Genomic DNA, 18,774 nt, shown 5'->3' with positions numbered 1-18,774 from the left:
AAGGTGATATTTCAGGGTGTAATAGTCCACCTTCCAGATGTATTAGCCCTGAGCGTTTTCCCGGACGAAGAGAACAAGTATCACGGAAATGACCTTTCGCCCCACAATAGAGGCATAGGCCCAGAGTTCTGCGCCTAGCACGTTCTTCGGGAGATAATTTTGTCCGGCCCAACTGCATAGGTTTCTCAGCAGGCAGGGGTTGCTCCTCGGATCGAAGAGAAGGGACTGGGGGCTCAGACTGCCTAAAGAACGGGGAGTGCTGGCGTCTTTTTTCCAGGGCCCTCTCCTGAAGGCGAATATCGATCTGGTTACACAAGGTGATGACACTGTCCAGATCAGCAGGAAGGGATCTTCCTGCTAATTCATCCTTCACTCTATCAGAGAGGCCATGTAAAAAGGTTGCAACTAGGACCTCATTATTCCAGCTCAATTCAGCTGTGAGGATACAGAACTGAAGGGCATACTGTCCCACAGACGCAGACTCTTGACGGAGACGTAAAAGAGCGCTAGCCGCTGGGGAGACACGACCCGGTTCCTCGAAGATATTCCGAAAAAGTTTCAAGAAATCAAACAGGCTAGAAACCACTGGATCATTCAGTTCCCACAGAGGGGCGGCCCAAGCTAACGCCTCGCCGGACAGGAGGGATATGATATATGCGACTTTTGCCCGATCGGACAGGAAGTTTTGGGGCTGAAGTTCAAAATGAATAGTGCACTGGCTAAGGAACCCCCTGCAAGCCTTGAAGTCCCCAGAGAAACGGACCAGAGCTGGTAGTTGTAATGAATGTGTGGCTGCGACTGATGCGATAGGTGCAGCGGCAGATATCGGTTGAGGTTGTTGAACCGGGGGTCCTAATGAGGCTTGAACCTGTTTAACACGGGATGCCAAATCCTGAAGGAATCGCATCACCTGGATCTGATGCGATTCTTGGGTCTCAAGTCGCCGAACTAAGCTCTGCAATGGATCATCTGCAGGAAGCGGTGCGTCAGCCGGGTCCATGGCTGATCAAACTGTCAGGTCACCTTGAGGCGACGTGACAGGTGCACACTGTAGGGATCAGGAGTGCACCGCAAGGTTGTGGACCCTACGGCTGACTGCTGCAGACGGGGGACAGATCCCACTGGGGTTAGAGCATAAGATTCCCTGGGGCGCGGAGTCTAAGAGCCAGCAGGTGTTCACCAGCGCCTCTAGTGGTGAGGATGGACTTGGCTGCAACTGGCTCCAGGTCACGACCCCCAGGGCCCCCCAGCTCCCACCCACAGTAGGCAACAGGAGGATAGGGATGGTGAGGGACAAAGCCAAGGTCGGGGCCACAAGCAGACAAGAATAGTCGGGTATACGCCAAAAGGTCAGGATCACAGGCAAACAGGGATAGTCAAGACATGCCAAAGACGGTAACGGAAAACAGAAGCAGAGCACACGGCAGGAAACAGGAAGCTAACACACAAAGGAATACACAATGGTTGATCAGCACTGATGGCCTGCAGTGCACAGGTTAATATAGGGCTCCCTGATAGGGCCTGGGGTGGAGCCATGCTTAGAGGAGAGGTTATAAAAACCACCAGGTGGAAGTGGCTGACCTCTTAGTCTGAAGACATGAGGGAAGGTAAGCAAACACAGGAAGATCACTGCATAACCATGACAGATATATTCCAAACCCCTAATGCTGGCTTTTAGGCAACCACCTAACCTCAGACATAAAAATAATTAGCAGGAAACTTCATGCTGATTATGATGTCACAAATAAAGGAACCAAGCCTTGCAAAAAATGCAAGGCTATATGCCAGTTCTTAACCAAGATTCCCTGGACCTCTGCCCACTGGGAGCCAAATCGAGTGATAATCCTAAGATAACTTTGCCCTGTGTCTGCTATCTGTGATGACTGTTTTTTTATGATTTAATCAGGAGGTCCTCCCGTTTCTTGTTTTGTGCCCTACTTTTATTTTTTTATTTTTTTTTATTTTTTTAACGCATTTCCTCCCACACCCAGGTGCTTTACTGCATTGCTCGGGTGGTCTACTATTAATCCCTTTCCCCTCCCGCCCCCTCTCCCCCCCACCCCCGCCTCACCTCCCGTCTCCCCCTCACCCCCCCCCCCGCTCCCTGCGGCCCAATCTCGGCCCTTGCTTGGTTGATGGTCGTGTAAGCCCATACCATCTCCCAATCAACTTGTTTTGGGGCCTGGGGCTCCTTAACCCGTGCCTCTTCCCACCTCCTCCATTAGGGGGGAAGGTGTGAGGATACCTGACCTGTATCCCCTGTGGTCTCCTGCGCCCCCCCAACCGCCTCCCCCCCCCCCCCCGCCGCTTCCCTTCTACCAAATTCGAACTAGTGACTCCTGCAGACTGTGTTGATCCCTAACTTCTCCCATCCACCCTGGGAGATCAGGTATGCGCAAATCTAATTTGTTACAGAAATCTGTCAGATCTTCCGGGAATCTCAGCCTCGCCATTTTACCATCTTTAACCCCCACTAAACATGCCGGGAAACCCCAATTATATTTTACATTCTGGGCACATATCTCCGCCAACAGCGGTTTCAAAAGCCGCCTCCTTGCTAGCGTCTCGGCTGATATATCTGAGAAAATTTGCAAATCCCATCCATTATACTGTAAGGGGGTCCTCCCCCTTAGCTTTTTCCAAAGTGCTAATTTTTCTTTGAAAAAGGTGAGTCTTACAATTATGTCCCGAGGTCTTTTTGTATCTAAGTGTCTTACTTTCCCTATTCTATGTATCCTATCGATTTTTGGGAGGCCTACCATCTCTTCGCCCCAGCAGGGGGAAAAAATGCTTTTGGAAATTTTCCTCAGGTCTTGACCTTTTATCTCCGGACCAGATCCTTAAATTTGTCCTTCTGCTCCAGTTCTTCTGATATTCCAACTTGTACATGATTTCCCTCTGTATTAGTTGTATTTCTTTTACTTGCTCCTTGACTTTACATATTTCCTGGGCCTGTTGATCCATACGGTTCTCAGTGGCCTCTACTCTCTCTAACAGGCCTCCCAGGTCCTCCCGGAGCCCCTTGATATCTGCTTTAATCACATTTTCGAGTCTCAGCAACATCTCCAGCATTTCTCCTTTTGTGGGGGGGGGGGGGGGGGGGGGTGATCTTCTATCCTTGATTCATCTACTTTACTACTTTCCATTTCACTGTCTGTGGCTATATCGTCTCTAGATTGGTGGGCCATTCCCTCTTTATATTTTTCCAAGCCTTTTCTCTTTTCTTGCATAAGCTGCTGTTTCTTGCCTGCTCCAGGGTTTTTAGGGCTTACTCCTTGGGTCATATATTGTTGGATCGTACTATACAATCCTTTCTCCTTTGGGGTCCTCGAGGCCCCACTTTTAGTGGCTTTATTTGCCGATTTACTCATGGTGTCCTTCTCGGGTCGTTTTTTATGTTTCCGCAGTTTTTTCTGTTTGCCTGCTTACACGCCTCTTAGTCTTATTACTTCCTGGGGACCGAGTTTCCCACTTCTCCCTGGGTCCGTTCCTCTTCCTTCCTATTACCAGGACAGAAAAGTACTTTGCAACTAATTTGGTCTTCGCTTATGACAGATTTCTCTTGTCGGGAGGATTGCGATCTTTTGCTCTCAGTGTCGCAGGGGCGATTTATTCACCCCTATTTATATTATTACATTTATGAAACTAGGGAGGCCGTTGACATACTCCCTGTCTTTCTACACCTTATCTTGGATGCCCACCCAGTCATATAGTCCTTTTAATCACGGGGCATCTCCCCCCCTAATCAGCAAACCCCAACCTCCGGGAGGCTTATTACCTCAGCTTTGGGACCAGGGGAAAAATTGCTGTGTACGATAATATATACTGACCTAGTGCCACATAGGATGTTGCCCACCTATCTTAATTTTCCCTGCAGTTGCCCTGTACAATTTATATGTTTAATATCTGATGAAATCATTCCTCCAAATATAAAAAAATGGGTCTATTATACAGTTACATATATGCCCACATGGGGATACCTTCCCACCGAACTTTACACCCTTTTCCCAGAGATGTCATTCTGAAACAATTTTTATCCACTTAGCTTTCCATGCAAAAGAGCTCCCATACAAATATAGACAGTAGCTCCAAAACGACGTGACCTTGTAGCGTTTCTCTGGATATTACAGGCAAAGCACTTTATATTGTTACATCATTGTGCGAATTCCCAAGCATGTGTATTATATGGTTCCAGTGCCACCTGGCCTTATTTGACTTTTCTCTGAGTATTACACACAAGCGCTTTGGAATGTTACAACGTTATCTGGCTAGATTCATTCTCATAGTGCCCTCCTACCAGAAATTTGGACCTCCTTAATAAAATTCAACTTATATGCCTGGGGATCCCCATACATGTATATGAGATAGTTCCTCAGCGGCGTAACCTGTTGATGTTTCTCTAAATATTACCAACACAGCACTTCAAAGTGTTCCATCATTTACCATTAACCAGTACTTTTCTATGTGTGAAAGAGAAATCTACTGCAGCATATCCTTATGGTCTTTTCTCAAAATATTTCCAGCCTGGCACTTTAAAATGTTACCACATTATTATCTGGCTGGAATTCTTCCTGTTTAGAGATATCTTCCAGCCATAGGTACAACCTTTCCCAGGGACGTCCATCCGCACAATATATGTAAACTCATCTTCCATAATAAGGAATCCCCATGTATATATACACAAAAAATCCAATGCAACATAACCTTATTGGGCAATTCTCTGAGTATTACAAATAAAGCATTTTGGAAAATACATGTTACCGTCCTTTTGCCTGGATGCCCAGATTCCTCCAGCACCACACAGTCTTGTAGAAAATTCAGTCCAACCTCTTCTCAGCGGAGGGGGGCTGCTGGCTGCTCGATGTCACTCTCCAGCCCGCTTGAACCGCTATCCATCCGCGGGCGGCTAGGATACAAGGCCACACATGTCCGCGCGTCACAGAGCTACAGCAGGGGGGAGCCCACGTTTACCCAGGTCGGAGCTTGCTCGCACGCCGCGGTTAGTGCTGGCTAGCCCCTCCCCCTGGGCGGACGCTACGTCCTCACGTCCCACACTCCGCCCATTGCCAGCTACTTTTAGCTTTTTTGAGAACATTATGAGAATGCCCTCTTTGTCTAAATCGTTGATACAGGTCACGTGCCTCACTCTGAAATTGTTCATCCTCAGAGCAGTTTCTTCTAATGCGAAGAAACTGTCCTGTCGGGATACCGTCAATGAGGGGTTGTGGGTGTTGGCTCTGGGCCAGGAGGGTGCTTGCAACCGTCTCCTTACGGAACGTACTGGTTACTATTTCCTCCATGCGTTTCCTTAATTGTAAGTCCAAGAAGGGAAGTGTTTCAGTATGATATGTAAATGTCAGGCGAATATTTATGTCATTTAGATTTAATTGAGACATGAATTCCTCCAATTGCTCAGGTGACCCCACCCATATCATTAAAACGTCATCAATGTACCTCAGCCACAAAGAACAGTGGCTGAGGTACATCGAGGACTTATAAACAACCTCCTCCTCCCAAAGCCCAAGATGGAGGCACGCATACGAGGGAGCCCATGGTGCTCCCATGCTCGTGCCCCTCACTTGTTGATAATATTTACCCATACATAGAAAGTAGTTGTTGTTTAACATAAATTCTGTATGTTTTGTATTGACAACGTTGTCAATGTTTTTAAACGAGTTTGTGATATTTGTAATACCTTTTTTTTATATGTTGCTGTAATAATTAAAATAGTGTATTTTTGTAATAAAATTGATTTTGCACTAACTCCAGTGTTCATTAGTGACCTACTTTTGGAGATACTCTTTTTTCTCCAATTCTGTGGTTTATGCGATTTGGTTCACACGAACTGCATTCACAAAATTATGTGAATGAGAGTATGTGCATTATCTAAAATATCTTACATTTAATTTTGTGGTAGATCCTGCCATCCCTATTATTTTTCTTGCAAAAAATGCAACTAAGGATTATGTTACAGACTTAAGAAATAGGACAGAAATTACAAACAGGAATGAATTTACACTGACACACCATTAAGATACACAAGGAAGACGATTTCTGCACACCTGTTGGACATAATTTCTCACAACCAGACCACAATATGGAAGACATGAATGTTTTGTTTCCAAAAGGCAACTTTAAAACTACTCAGGAAAGGAAAACATCTGAACTAAGTAGCAATAATTCTATTTCACACAAAATATAAGGAAGTAAATGTGGGCCTCAGTTTTCCTAATTACTATCCAACCGTTTTATGACCACTCTAAATTCTGTGACTTTTCAACCCACTCATTCCATAGCCCTCTCCCCTTATCTCACTAACTATCCAAGTTTAATTACCATTGCTGTGTATGTGTGTGTTTCTTTTCCCTCAGAGGTCATCTTTTTTTTTATTTTATTTTTTACTTTGTGTATTAGTACTGCTTGGACCCTGAAGAAAGGGGTGCACCTTAAAAGCTTGAACTGAAAATTTGCAGACAAGGACAGGTTCCAAAAACTGAAGCTACCTAAAATGGAACTGATAAAAGTATACCCTCTCTTTATTTTACATTACATGAATACTTAAAGTGAATCTTTAGTAAAAAAGCTCATTTTTTACCTTACCTAATGTATTATATGCATGAAGGTAAAAAAATCTCCACTACCCCACAAGGTTGCAGGGTGCCTCAGTTGAATGGGTCACCTGCAGACTGTTTTTAAAGCAGGAAACAGCCTATAGACTTCTGAAGCAGCTCAGTCTGTCTGGAAACACCCCAGGGGATGGTAGGTCCGCCCACAGCTCCCCTACCAAACATCAGACTCCCCATTGTTTCATTGTACCCCGCCTCTCTGCTAAGGCAGGAATACAGAGGGACGGAGTGCAGGTAATATCACTCTGCCTGACATTGCCGGAACTATAGAAGCAGCAATAAACAGTCCCACATCTGATGGTCGGCTCGCCAAGCCGAGGTGACGATCAACCAGTCGCTGTGTGGGGATCGACTAGTCGATCACGATCAATGGGTTGCTGACCCCAGATCTATGTCTATGACATTTAAACCCGGGACTAAAGCTGGCGGCTGACCATAGAGATGAAGCAGGAACTTTAAAACTGGAAGGGAAAAGGATTTTGTCACTTCCAGTTCTAGTTTGTTGTAAACAAGCTGTTAGCAACTTGTAAAAGCATCTGATCAAACCGATCTCTTGCAGTCCATTCTTTGTCATGGCAATAACGTTGATTAAAAAAAAAGTTAAGGAAAAGGATAAAACATTTTTTAAATAAAATAAAATAAATAAAACATTTTTTTTTTTTAAAGCACCCCCGTCCCCCTCACGTAACAGCGAATGCATATGTCATAAGACCTCCTATGTAACTCTAAACTGGTAACCTGTAAAAGCTTTTAAAGCATCGCCTATGGATATCTTTAAAGTACTGTCGTTTGTCGCCATTCCATAGTTATAGCAGATTTTAAAATTGTGACATATTTGGTATCTATTTACTCAGCGTAACATCATCTTTTATATTTTACCAAACAATTGATTATATTGTGCTTTTCTGTAAAATTCATCATCCATATAACAGTTTTGCAACAACCAACATTTGTTTCAGAAAATATATGTTTCAGGGTTCTAGCTAATTATCTAATAAAAAAAAATGCAGATTTTTTCATGTGAGAAATGTCAGTGGTTTAGGCAGCTAGTGGTTATTAATTCAGGGTATTTATTAACACTGTGCAACCAGTGCAGAATTTACAGTGTCAGCTGGATTGGGATTAGTATTTCTTACCTCTAGCTGGTTTGGGTGGAGCTTGGAATAGCCCATTGCTTCTACAGGCTGGCTGAGGCTTAACTTCTTCCAACAAACTCCCATCTGATTCGCTTTCATTGGCCACAAACCCAATATTGCTTTTACTATTGGTTCTCAAAGAGTCAGGATTTTTGTAAGATGGCAAAGGTATGTCGTTACATTCAGACTCATCATTAGAACTGAATGGAGATGTTCTGAAATTACATATTATAGAATATTGTTAAAATTTAAGCAAATGGTAGAATATGTAAAAGTAAAAATGTTTTTTCAAAGTCTTTCCCAAATTAACTTTCAGCTTAAATCAGCTAAATATATTGTAGATGCATAGAAACAAAAAAAAATAGGATTTTTGTACTCACTATAAAATCCTTTTCAGGAAATCTTTACCTTTGGATTATATTACCACCTACAGGTGCGATTGGATACTGGCAAAAAAAAATCTGTAGGCTATCCCAGGATAACCCCTTCTACTACTTTTGTAGCAAGCAATACTGAAAAAATAAACAAAGAGAGGCAAGACCTGTTTCCCTCAATGAACTCCAAGAAAAGGATATTAAGGTGAGTATAACAATCTAATTTTCTTTCTCATAGATTGAGGGACACAGAAAGTCTTTACCATGGGGACTTCCAAAAGAAGTCCAATGGAAGGGAGGCAACACAGCAAACAAAAAGCGAACAGGCCTACTATAAACAACATAACAGAGCTAAATAAAAGATCTTACACTCAAAGCTAGCATCATAAGAGGCTTGAATATCCAGCCAGTAGACACCGGAAAACATGAGTAAGACAGTAGCCTAAAGCCAAACTGCCAAGAGGGATTCACAGATCTAGTAATAAAGGGGAGGGGGTACTTCTTCCTTAAAAGAGAAGTACAGCCAAAGCTTGTTTGGCTGTACTTCTCCTATGGATCACAGGAGTGCAGTTTTCGTTTTAAGAAGAGCGGGCTAAAGTCCACTCTCTGCTGACGTCACAGAGTCGGTCCAGGCTCGGGTGTCATCATGACCATGGATTTGGAACCTGCCCAGATCCCTGGACCTACACCTGGCTCAGCCTCTCAGTGAACTGCTGAAAGCCTGAACCCCCTCCGCAGATGGAGAAAAGGAAAGATAGCTGCGCTGATAGTACTTTATCCCCCCTAGGGGGAAACCTTAATTGATATATGAATCTCTCAAGTGATCAAACATTTACATGAAATATTGAATACAGATGAAAAAAATATATAAAATACCAATTGATGAAAATTATTATTGAAGCTACTTAAATTAATATTAAGTAGTATAATACATAATTATAAAAAAATAATAATATAATAATAATAATATGAATTTTCCCACGAAAAATGCTCAATTCTGCAAGTGTTCTAATTTACTATGGCTGTTTTCTAGCTGGTCTAAAACCACTTTTGCCGTAAAGGGACACTTTTGGGTTGCTATGGACAATCTCCTGTTTCCAGGCAGAAAGAACAAAAGAACAGTGTATATATATATATATATATATATAATATAAAACTGCATGCAGGGTATTGGACAAAGCACTAGGGACCAAAGGGATGTGAAATTATTTCAAACAGTGTACTGTACAGTGAGGCAAAAAAGTTCTCCCACTTAAAAAAGATGAGAGAGGCCTGTAATTGTCATCATAGATATACCTCAACTATGAGAGACAAAATGTGGAAACAAATCCAGACAATCACATTGTCTGATTTTTGAAAGAATTTATTTGCAAATTATGGTGGAAAATAAGTATTTGGTCAATATCAAAAGTTCATCTCAATACTTTGTTATATATCCTTTATTGGCAATGACAGAGGACAAAGTTTTCTGTAAGTCTTCACAAGGTTGTCACACACTGTAGCTGGTATGTTGGCCCATTCATCTATGCAGATCTCCTCTAGAGTAGTGATGTTTTGGGGCTGTCGCTGGGCAACATGGACTTTCAACTCCCTCCAAAGGTTTTTTATGGGGTTGAGATCTGGAGACACATGGCCCCATTCATTCTTTCCTGTACACGGATCAGTCAGCCTGTTCCCTTTGCAGAAAAACAGCCCCAAAGCATGATGTTGCCACCCCCATGCATCACAGAAGGAATGGTGTTCTTTGGTTGCAACTCAGCATTCTCTCTCCTCCAAATACAACGAGTTGTGTTTCTATCAGTTACTTTGGTTTCATCTGACCATATGACATTTTCCTAATCCTCTTCTGGATCATCCAAATGCTCTCTAGAAAACCTCAGACGGGCTCGGACATGTACTGGCTTAATTAAGCAGGGGACACGTCTGGCACTGCAGGATCTGAGTCCCTGGCGGCGTAGTGTTTTACTGATGCTAGCCTTTGTTATGCTGGTCCCAGCTCTCTGCAGGTCATTCACTAGGTTCCCCCCGTGTGGTTCTGGGATTTTTGTTCACCGTTCTTGTGATCATTTTGACCCCACAGAGTGAGATCTTGCGTGGAGCCCCAGATCGAGGGAGATTATCAGTAGTATTGTACAGTGCCTTGCGAAAGTATTCGGCTCCCTTGAACTTTTCAACCTTTTGCCACATTTCAGGTTTCAAACATAAAGATATAAAAATTTTATTTTTTGTGAAGAATCACCAACAAGTGGGACACAATTGTGAAGTGGAACGAAATCTATTGGATTTTTGAAACTTTTTTAACGAATGAAAAAATTAAAAGTGGGGCGTGCAAAATTATTCGGCCCCCTTGCATTAATACTTTGTAGAGCCACCTTTTGCTGCGATTACAGCTGCAAGTCGCTTGGGGTATCTCTATCAGTTTTGCACATCGAGAGACTGAAATTCTTGCTCATTCTTCCTTGCAAAAGAGCTCGAGCTCAGTGAGGTTGGATGGAGAGCGTTTGTGAACAGTTTTCAGCTCTTTCCACAGATTCTCGATTGGATTCAGGTCTGGACTTTGACTTGGCCATTCTAACACCTGGATACGTTTATTTGTGAACCATTCCTTTGTAGATTTTGCTGTATGTTTGGGATCATTGTCTTGTTGGAAGATAAATCTCCGTCCCAGTTTCAGATCTTTTGCAGACTCCAACAGGTTTTCATCCAGAATGGTCCTGTATTTGGCTGCATCCATCTTCCCCTCAATTTTAACCATCTTCCCTGTCCCTGCTGAAGAAAAGCAGGCCCAAACCATGATGTTGCCACCACCATGTTTGACAGTGGGGATGGTGTGTTGAGGGTGATGAGCTGTGTTGCTTTTACGCCAAACATATCGTTTTGCATTGTGGGCAAAAAGTTCAATTTTGGTTTCATCTGACCAAAGCACCTTCTTCCACATGTTTGGTGTGTCTCCCAGGTGGCTTGTGGCAAACTTTAGACGAGACTTTTTATGGATATCTTTGAGAAATGGCTTTCTTCTTGCCACTCTTCCATAAAGGCCAGATTTGTGCAGTGTACGACTGATTGTTGTCCTATGGACAGACTCTCCCACCTCAGCTGTAGTTCTCTGCAGTTCAATCAGAGTGATCATGGGCCTCTTGGCTGCATCTCTGATCAGTCTTCTCCTTGTCTGAGCTGAAAGTTTAGAGGGACGGCCAGGTCTTGGTAGATTTGCAGTGGTCTGATACTCCTTCCATTTCAAAATGATCGCTTGCACAGTGCTCCTTGGGATGTTTAAAGCTTGGGAAATCTTTTTGTATACAAATCCGGCTTTAAACTTCTCCACAACAGTATTACGGACCTGCCTGGTGTGTTCTTTGGTCTTCATGATGCTCTCTGCGCTTTCAACAGAACCCTGAGGCCACGTACACACAATCCGACAAACAGTCCGCTCAAAATTTGCATGAACGGACTTGACCACACACGATGAGCAGACAGTCCGCTGAAAGCGTGCGCGATGACGTGAACGGCACGTACGACGGGACGAGAAATTCGACGTCCAATACACTGCAATGCAACCTTCGCCGTGTAAATCCTTTCTGAGCATGCGCCAAACTTAGTCTGTCGAACTAGCCTACACACGAGCGGACTGTCCGCTGAAACCAAGTTTGGACGGACTGTCTTACGGAAATTCCGTAAGACTTTGTTCGTCAGACTGTCCGATGAAACAGTCCGCTGAAGCCCACACACGAGCGGATTGTCCGCTGAAACACTGTTCAGCGGACTAAGTTGGGCAAACAGTCCGCCCGTGTGTACGCGGCCTGAGACTTTTACAGAGCAGGTGCATTTATACAGAGACTTGATTACACACAGGTGGATTCTATTTATCACAATCAGTCATTTAGGACAACATTGGATCATTCAGAGATCCTCGCTGAACTTCTGGAGTGAGTTTGCTGCACTGAAAGTAAAGGGGCCAAATAATTTTGCACGCACCACTTTTCAGTTTTTTATTTGCTAAAAAAAGTTTAAAATATCCAATAGATTTCGTTCCACTTCACAATTGTGTCCCACTTGTTGGTGATTCTTCACAAAAAATTAAAATTTTATATCTTTATGTTTGAAGCCTGAAATGTGGCAAAAGTTTGAAAAGTTCAAGGGGGGCCGAATACTTTCGCAAAGGCACTGTATGTCTTCCATTTTCTAATTGATAATTTTCTATTGCTCCCACAGTTGATTTATTCACACCAAGCTGCTTGCCTAATGCAGATTGAGTCTTCCCAGCCTGGTGCAGGTCTACAATTTTGTTTCTGGTGTCCTTCGACAGCTCTTTGGTCTTCACCATAGTGGAGTTTGGAGTGTGACTGTTTGAGGTTGTGGACAGGTCTTATACTGATTATATTGGCACCAGGTGTCAGGGCTGGCTCAGCCCTTCTTTCCCTGAGCTGCCCGCTCAGCTGTCAGCTAATTGCCAGCTCTCATCTCTCTCCACAGTTAATCAGCTATTGTGGATCTGCTAGTCAGTCCCACCTACTTAAAGATCTCCAGCTCACTTTATTTCTGCCTTTGCCTTGGTCACATCACAAGAAACCATCTCTTGCATTCCTGGCTTTGCTGACATCCCTTCTGGCTCCTTATCCTGCTTGCTGTTCCTCTACTTGGATCCCTGACTTCTGGCCTGGCTGATTACCCGATCTGGTTACTGAACTCTGGCTTGGCTGATTACCAGATCTGGCTACTGGACTCTGGCTATGCTTGACTACGCTTACTCTATTTACCTTTTTATTTTTTATTAATGAACAAGTGTGATTTTACTGTACTTCTTTATTTTGTTTTCAGTTATTTTTATTAAGATATTTTTCACATATACAAAAAACATTCCATATTATTTCAAATTCTTATATATGAACATACTTATACATACATATAAAAAACACACATATTAGACCACAATAAACAAAACACATGGATCAATCTTGAAATACTTTTCAAAATAATTAAGGGTAGTCCACCGTCTCCCCCCTCTCCCTGATGTAGCTTATTACCCCTACTCACTTTATTTTAATAATATTTTAATTAATCCCCCCCCCCCCAAATTATTCCCAGTCATAATTCCTTTAATCCCCTACTGGGTTTGTGAAAACCAATGTAGTGTGTCTTACACTTTATGTGATACAGTGACTTCCCCTACCCAGGAGAAGGAAAAACAACAACAGAAAAAACAACACACCTTTTGTTTATGAAGAGGAGAAGGTCACAGCTCTCTACCAACTTTGTATTTCTCCTTCGTAATGTGCAAAATCCCCCCCAAAAAAATAGGATTTTTTGTACTCACAGTAAAATCCCTTTCTCTGAATATCACCGACCGACACAGATCCTCTCTGTAACAAAATGGTTGTCAGCCCTATCACTGGAGATTACTAGGCAAAGTTGTAATACAACACTTCAGAACTTTTAGTTCTGCCTAGGGTGGCGGTCCCTAGGCTATAACCCCCATAGCCTGCCCTAGCAGACTCAGTATGTCAACAAGCAGTATAACGTAAAGAGAAAAAGGAGGGGCGGATGCTATGTCGGTCAGTGAATTACACAGAAAAGGATTTTACGGTGAATACAAAAAATCCTATTTTCTCTTATATTCACAAACCGACACAGCTCCTCTCTGTAACAGAATGTGACTTCCCCGACTGGTAATGGGCTTCCCCGACTGCAAAACACAGAAACTTTTGATGCCGAAGGCAAATGGGTATGTGCAGGTACACATCCTGGATGTCTAAGGATGCCAGGGAGTCCCCTTGATGGAGTGCAGCGACTACTGAGCGAACTGATTCCATTCTGAACCTCTGCACTTTTACAAAGTGATTGGGGGCTTTCAGGTCCAAGATCGGATGTACCCCTTCCTTCTTGGGAACCACAAACAGATTTGAGTAGAATCCCTGGAAGCGTTCCTATTCCGGAACTAGTACAATCACCCCGCGATCCAGCAAGTCCCTCACCGCCCCCAGCAGGGCCTCCCGGCGAACCGGGGATATGGGTATGCTGGAGGGGAAGAATCTTGTAGCCTGTGGAAATCAGATCGTAGACCCATAGGTCGGATAACTGGGAGGACCTCCGGGCTGCAAACTCCCAAAGTCGACCCCACGACCTGAGAATGGGTGGGGGCAAACCTTCATGCAGCAGCACTTTTATTCGCAGGCTTGTTAGGCTTGCGGTTCCAGGGACGTTTTTACTGTCCGTGGGTGTCCTGTCGGGCTGCGGACGTTTTGTCGAAGCACTGGGCAGACGAAAAAGCCGTTTGTGAGCGGAAAAAGAGGGCCCTTGCCTGCGGCGTGCCTTTTTAGCTTTCCTGACCTGTGGGAGTAGTGTACTCTTACCACCAGTGGCATTTTTAATAACGTCATCATAGTATCATAGTTAATAAGGTTGAACAAAGACACCAGTCCATCCAGTTCAACCTGAGTGAGTGTCTACAATTGTCCCTGTACATTGCACACTCACATCAGTCCCTACCCTCAAGGAGCCCACAATCCAAGGTCCCCATTCATATACTAGGGCCAATTTTGGACATAAGCCAATTAACCTACCTGCATGTCTTTTGGTCATCTAACGAGGCTCCAAAGAGCCGGTCGTCAAGGAAAGGAAGATCCGTCAAGGCATTCTTGAACGCCTGGTCAGCAGACCAGCATTTTAGCCAAATCAGGCGCCTCAGCACCACAGCTGACACTGAAGCCCTGGATAACAGAGGGAAAGTATCCAGGGCTGCGTCACAGACGTACTTAAGGCCTTGCACTAGTTGGTCTGCTAGTTCCACGCAGACAGGGGAGGCATGTTGCTCTCCCAATTCGCGGTGCAAAAGTTTTGCTCACTCAGTCAGTGTCTGCGACACAAGTGCAGATGGCAGTACAGGTCACACGGCTGACCCCACAACTGTAAACAAGGAACGAGCCACCGCCTCGGCCTTCCTGTCTGTGGGATCCTTGAATGCAGGAGTCCCCTCAACCGGGATCGTGGTTACTTTATTTAACCTGGATACTAGGGGGTCCACGACCGGAGGAGCTGACCATTTCTTGAGAAGGCTTTCCTCAAAGGCGTAACGCACCACCATGTAATATAGGGACCGCAAAGGTCCGTTGCAGGCGACCCCATTCCTTGTAAATGAACTTTTCAAAATAAGTCAGATACGGGAACACCTTAGGTGAATGTGCTCGCTTGCGGGACATAAAAGGGACTGGTACATCAGCAGAGGGATCTGCTGGCTCCTGAATCTTCAGGGTATCACTTACAGCTGTGATAAGTGCTCCAACAAGCGCTTTGTCACGCACGGACCCGGACGGGGACTCATCCTCACTGTCCGAACGGTCCTGGTCAGCGTCATCTGACAAGACAGAACAGGGGTCACCGGCCTCAGCAGGACCCGAGTCTGCGTCAGATCTCTCCCCAGAGGACGGGGGGGGGGGGGGCAGGGGCCGCTTTTTAGCACCTTTCTTCCCACGTACCGCCTCTATCTTGGCAACTAAAGAATTGAGGACCACCGTAAGGGTGTCCATAGGGACCGCACAGTCCGAAGGTGACCAGGTTGCAATTGCCTGGATTTCAGGGGAAGAAACACCAGTTTCTGAAGCCATGCTGTCCCTACCCTGTCTGCCACCTGAAGGGGACTTTGGACAGTGACAGTCCCACCCTCCTGCAGCCGCTGACTGAGGGGTTCTAACCCGCTGGACTCACCGCCCTGAGCAGTTCTGCACTGTATTACAGCAGTGCATGTAGATCCCCAGCGCTCCCAGATGCAGAGGTACCAAAGCTGTGTCGGTGGCAGGCCGTCAGCACGATCGGTGAACAATCACTGAGCGATCTGAAACATATGTCCAGATTCACAGGAAAAACCTCCCAGCGCTCTGTGATGACAAAAAGCTGAGGGTACAGGGGCTGCTGCTAGAGCACAAAAACGCGGTCCGCTTACAAAAAAATGGCCGCCAGTGTTCTAATAGAGAATCACTAGGAAAATGGCTGCTTGAAGCCCAAAAACCTGTCTGACCCTTGCCCACACTTAAAATGGCCGCCGGACAGCACCATAAGAGGCATAGAGAAACATGTGGCAGACACAGCGCCGCACCAACACAGGGGCAAACCTCACAGGCATCCATCGTGATTAAGCTTCAGGACCCAGGCACCCCAGTACAGCTAAACCCCCAAGTGAGAGCCCAGGGCACACGCACACACCGCTCAGTATCACAGCCCCCCCCGTGAGGGGGTGAAGGAGGGGAGTCAGGGACAGGGGAGAGAATAGAGGGGATGAGGGGGGCCCCCGAATCGACCTCCCAGGGAATGCCCAGCTGCTCCACCCTGCCGAGACAGGGAGAGCTGTACTTACCAATCCTAAAGAGCTGGGAGACATTCCATGGTAGTCAACTCCTGATCAGTACAGGTAAGACTACTGGCCCGGCATACTGTGACGCAGACATCAGTAGCCCGGTCATATGTATGCCTCGGAGCATAAAGCTCACCGACCACCTCTGGAGCTGAGGTATGTCGTGGCCTGCCGAGCCGTAGCTGTGACCTGCACACGCTCGATGGCCAGACTAGGGAGACTACAAGAATAAGGATGAACCAGCCTGTCACCCAGCCGGCTGTTGATAGAAGATCACAGGATCATTCATCTTGCGCAAAAAGCAAAGCTTCTGCATCAAAAAACACGGACCTATGGCCCCGCAGGGTTCCTAGGTGCATCTCCTTCACTAGGAAAACTAAAACTGCTAGGGCAGGCTGTGGGGGTTGTAGCCTAGGGACCACCCCCTGGGCAGAACTAAAAGTTCTGAAGTGTTGTATTACAACTTTGCCTTGTAATCTCCAGTGATAGGGCTGACAACCATTTTGTTACGGAGAGGAGCTGTGTCGGTTGGTTAATATAAGAGAAAACATCTTTTGTTTCTGAAGAGGATCACGACTTTACTGTACTTCTGTCTCGGTCTGGTTAATGGTTTCTGACACCAGGATCCTGCAATGCAATCCTGATTGTGGCTCGGGGTTACTGCTAATGGTACTGAAATTTATCCCCGAGCCACACTCGGGAAAATCGGCAGGGAGGTTAATCATTGGAATTCAGTTTTTACCACATATGGAAGCACGCGACCCTCCCTTGAACACTTATAAAGAGCATGCTGATCCATCCACCTTTACATTTTCTTACCCCAATCTACCTTCTTTCCCCAGTGCTCTGAACCCATTCTTTGGTTATATTTACTGGATATACTATTGTATGGATATTATGTAGACAGAAACTTCTGCACCTTTATGCTCTTGAAGTGGATTTATTTTGGAAATCTATATTATTTTTTACCTTTTCCTTGGTGCCAAACAAATAAATAAAGAATTTTTAAAAGAAAATAAGAGAAGACAAGGTGGCGGCCTTACAAATTCGAACAGATGTTGACACTCCTGGTGCATTGGGCCTTGACTAGGAAAAGCAATCTTGCCCTCGATACCAGAGACCTGAAAAATGAGCTGATCAATGCACCTACAAATAGTGGATTGAGAAGCAGCCTGACTCTTTTACGATGACTTTCAGGTAGAACAAAGAGGGAATCAGGGAATGCCAAAACTAAGCTGTAGGTTTTGGGTAAACTTGAACAGCTTGAACAACATCCAACATCCAGCGAAGCACCATCTCCTTAGAATGCTTAGGATCAGGATAAAAAGATGACATTACAATGTGGAACAGGTGGCTGCAAAGGCCAATAGACTTCCCCCCACCCATGTGAGTGGGGACACACCTTCACTGAGGAGAATTCTCTACCTCCAGAACAGTCACCGTCTGGATGAAAGCATCCAAGAATGGTCCAAACAGGCATTCTCACACTGATGAATGCTTGAACCATATGATCGTTCTCATGTGGGCATGATGTCCACCCTTGGAAAGTGATGTAAAAGGTTTGCCTTCCTCTGGATCAACTGTGGGTATAGAATTGGGTATATTGGATTGTATGATTTTTTTTATTTTCTTTTTATGGTTGAACTGGATTGACTTGCGTCTTTTTTCAACCGGACTAACTATGTAACTATGTATGGAATATTCCAAGGCATCTACAGTGAAAATGAAGCTTCTTGCAAAATCCTCCATGAGCTGACAAATAGTGAGATCTTTCAGGTTTGATTATTTTTATGCTATTACAATTACAAGATTTATATAGCACCAATAGTTTGTGCAGCACTTTAGAAATGGAGGGAGATGGAATAGCTACAATAAAATCAGTACAAGAGGGATCAGAGGGTCCTGTGATAACTGCTAGGGATGAGCTGATGGAGGAGAGGGTAAAAATACAGTTTGTTAGTTAGAGGCAAGACAGGCTATGAGGCTATAACAGCAATCAGATAATAGGGAACTGGGCATCTAAGCAGGATCTTTAGACCATGACTAGTAAATAGGCTATGTCCAAGAACTGTCACCATTATTAATAAATGCTTGCAAGATGATAGTTGTGTTGTCATTCAGTTGCATTTTATTTCTCTAGGCCCAGTAAAACACAGGATAAAAACACGAATACTGAAATAGACAAAATAGTAATGGTAGTAATGCTTACGTAATGCTTGATGATTTGGTAACAGAAAGGTCTTTTGAGGATACCAACTTAAACCTAAATGAACAAAAAGTAAAAAAGATTCAAA

General features: G+C 44.5%; 1 protein-coding gene across 4 annotated transcripts in view; it reads right to left on the bottom strand.

Annotated features, from left to right (window-relative positions):
• Window positions 1–18,774, bottom strand: part of DZIP1 (DAZ interacting zinc finger protein 1) — a 151,245-nt gene that overhangs the window by 29,772 nt on the left and 102,699 nt on the right. For all 4 annotated transcript variants that reach the window (XM_077483032.1, XM_077483033.1, XM_077483034.1 and 1 more), the window contains 2 exons: window positions 18,690–18,743; window positions 7,763–7,977 (listed from right to left, as the gene is read on the bottom strand). In XM_077483032.1, the coding sequence (XP_077339158.1) occupies window positions 7,763–7,977; window positions 18,690–18,743 (269 nt within the window). The remainder of the gene's footprint in view (window positions 1–7,762; window positions 7,978–18,689; window positions 18,744–18,774) is intronic.

The sequence above is a fragment of the Lithobates pipiens genome, unplaced genomic scaffold (genome assembly GCF_037356315.1).
Source record: "Lithobates pipiens isolate NorthernLeopardFrog02 unplaced genomic scaffold, aLitPip1_a1.2 Scaffold_16, whole genome shotgun sequence".
NCBI lineage: Eukaryota > Metazoa > Chordata > Amphibia > Anura > Ranidae > Lithobates > Lithobates pipiens.
The sequence above is the reverse complement of the archived record's forward strand: the minus strand, read 5'-3'. Positions and strand labels throughout refer to the sequence as shown.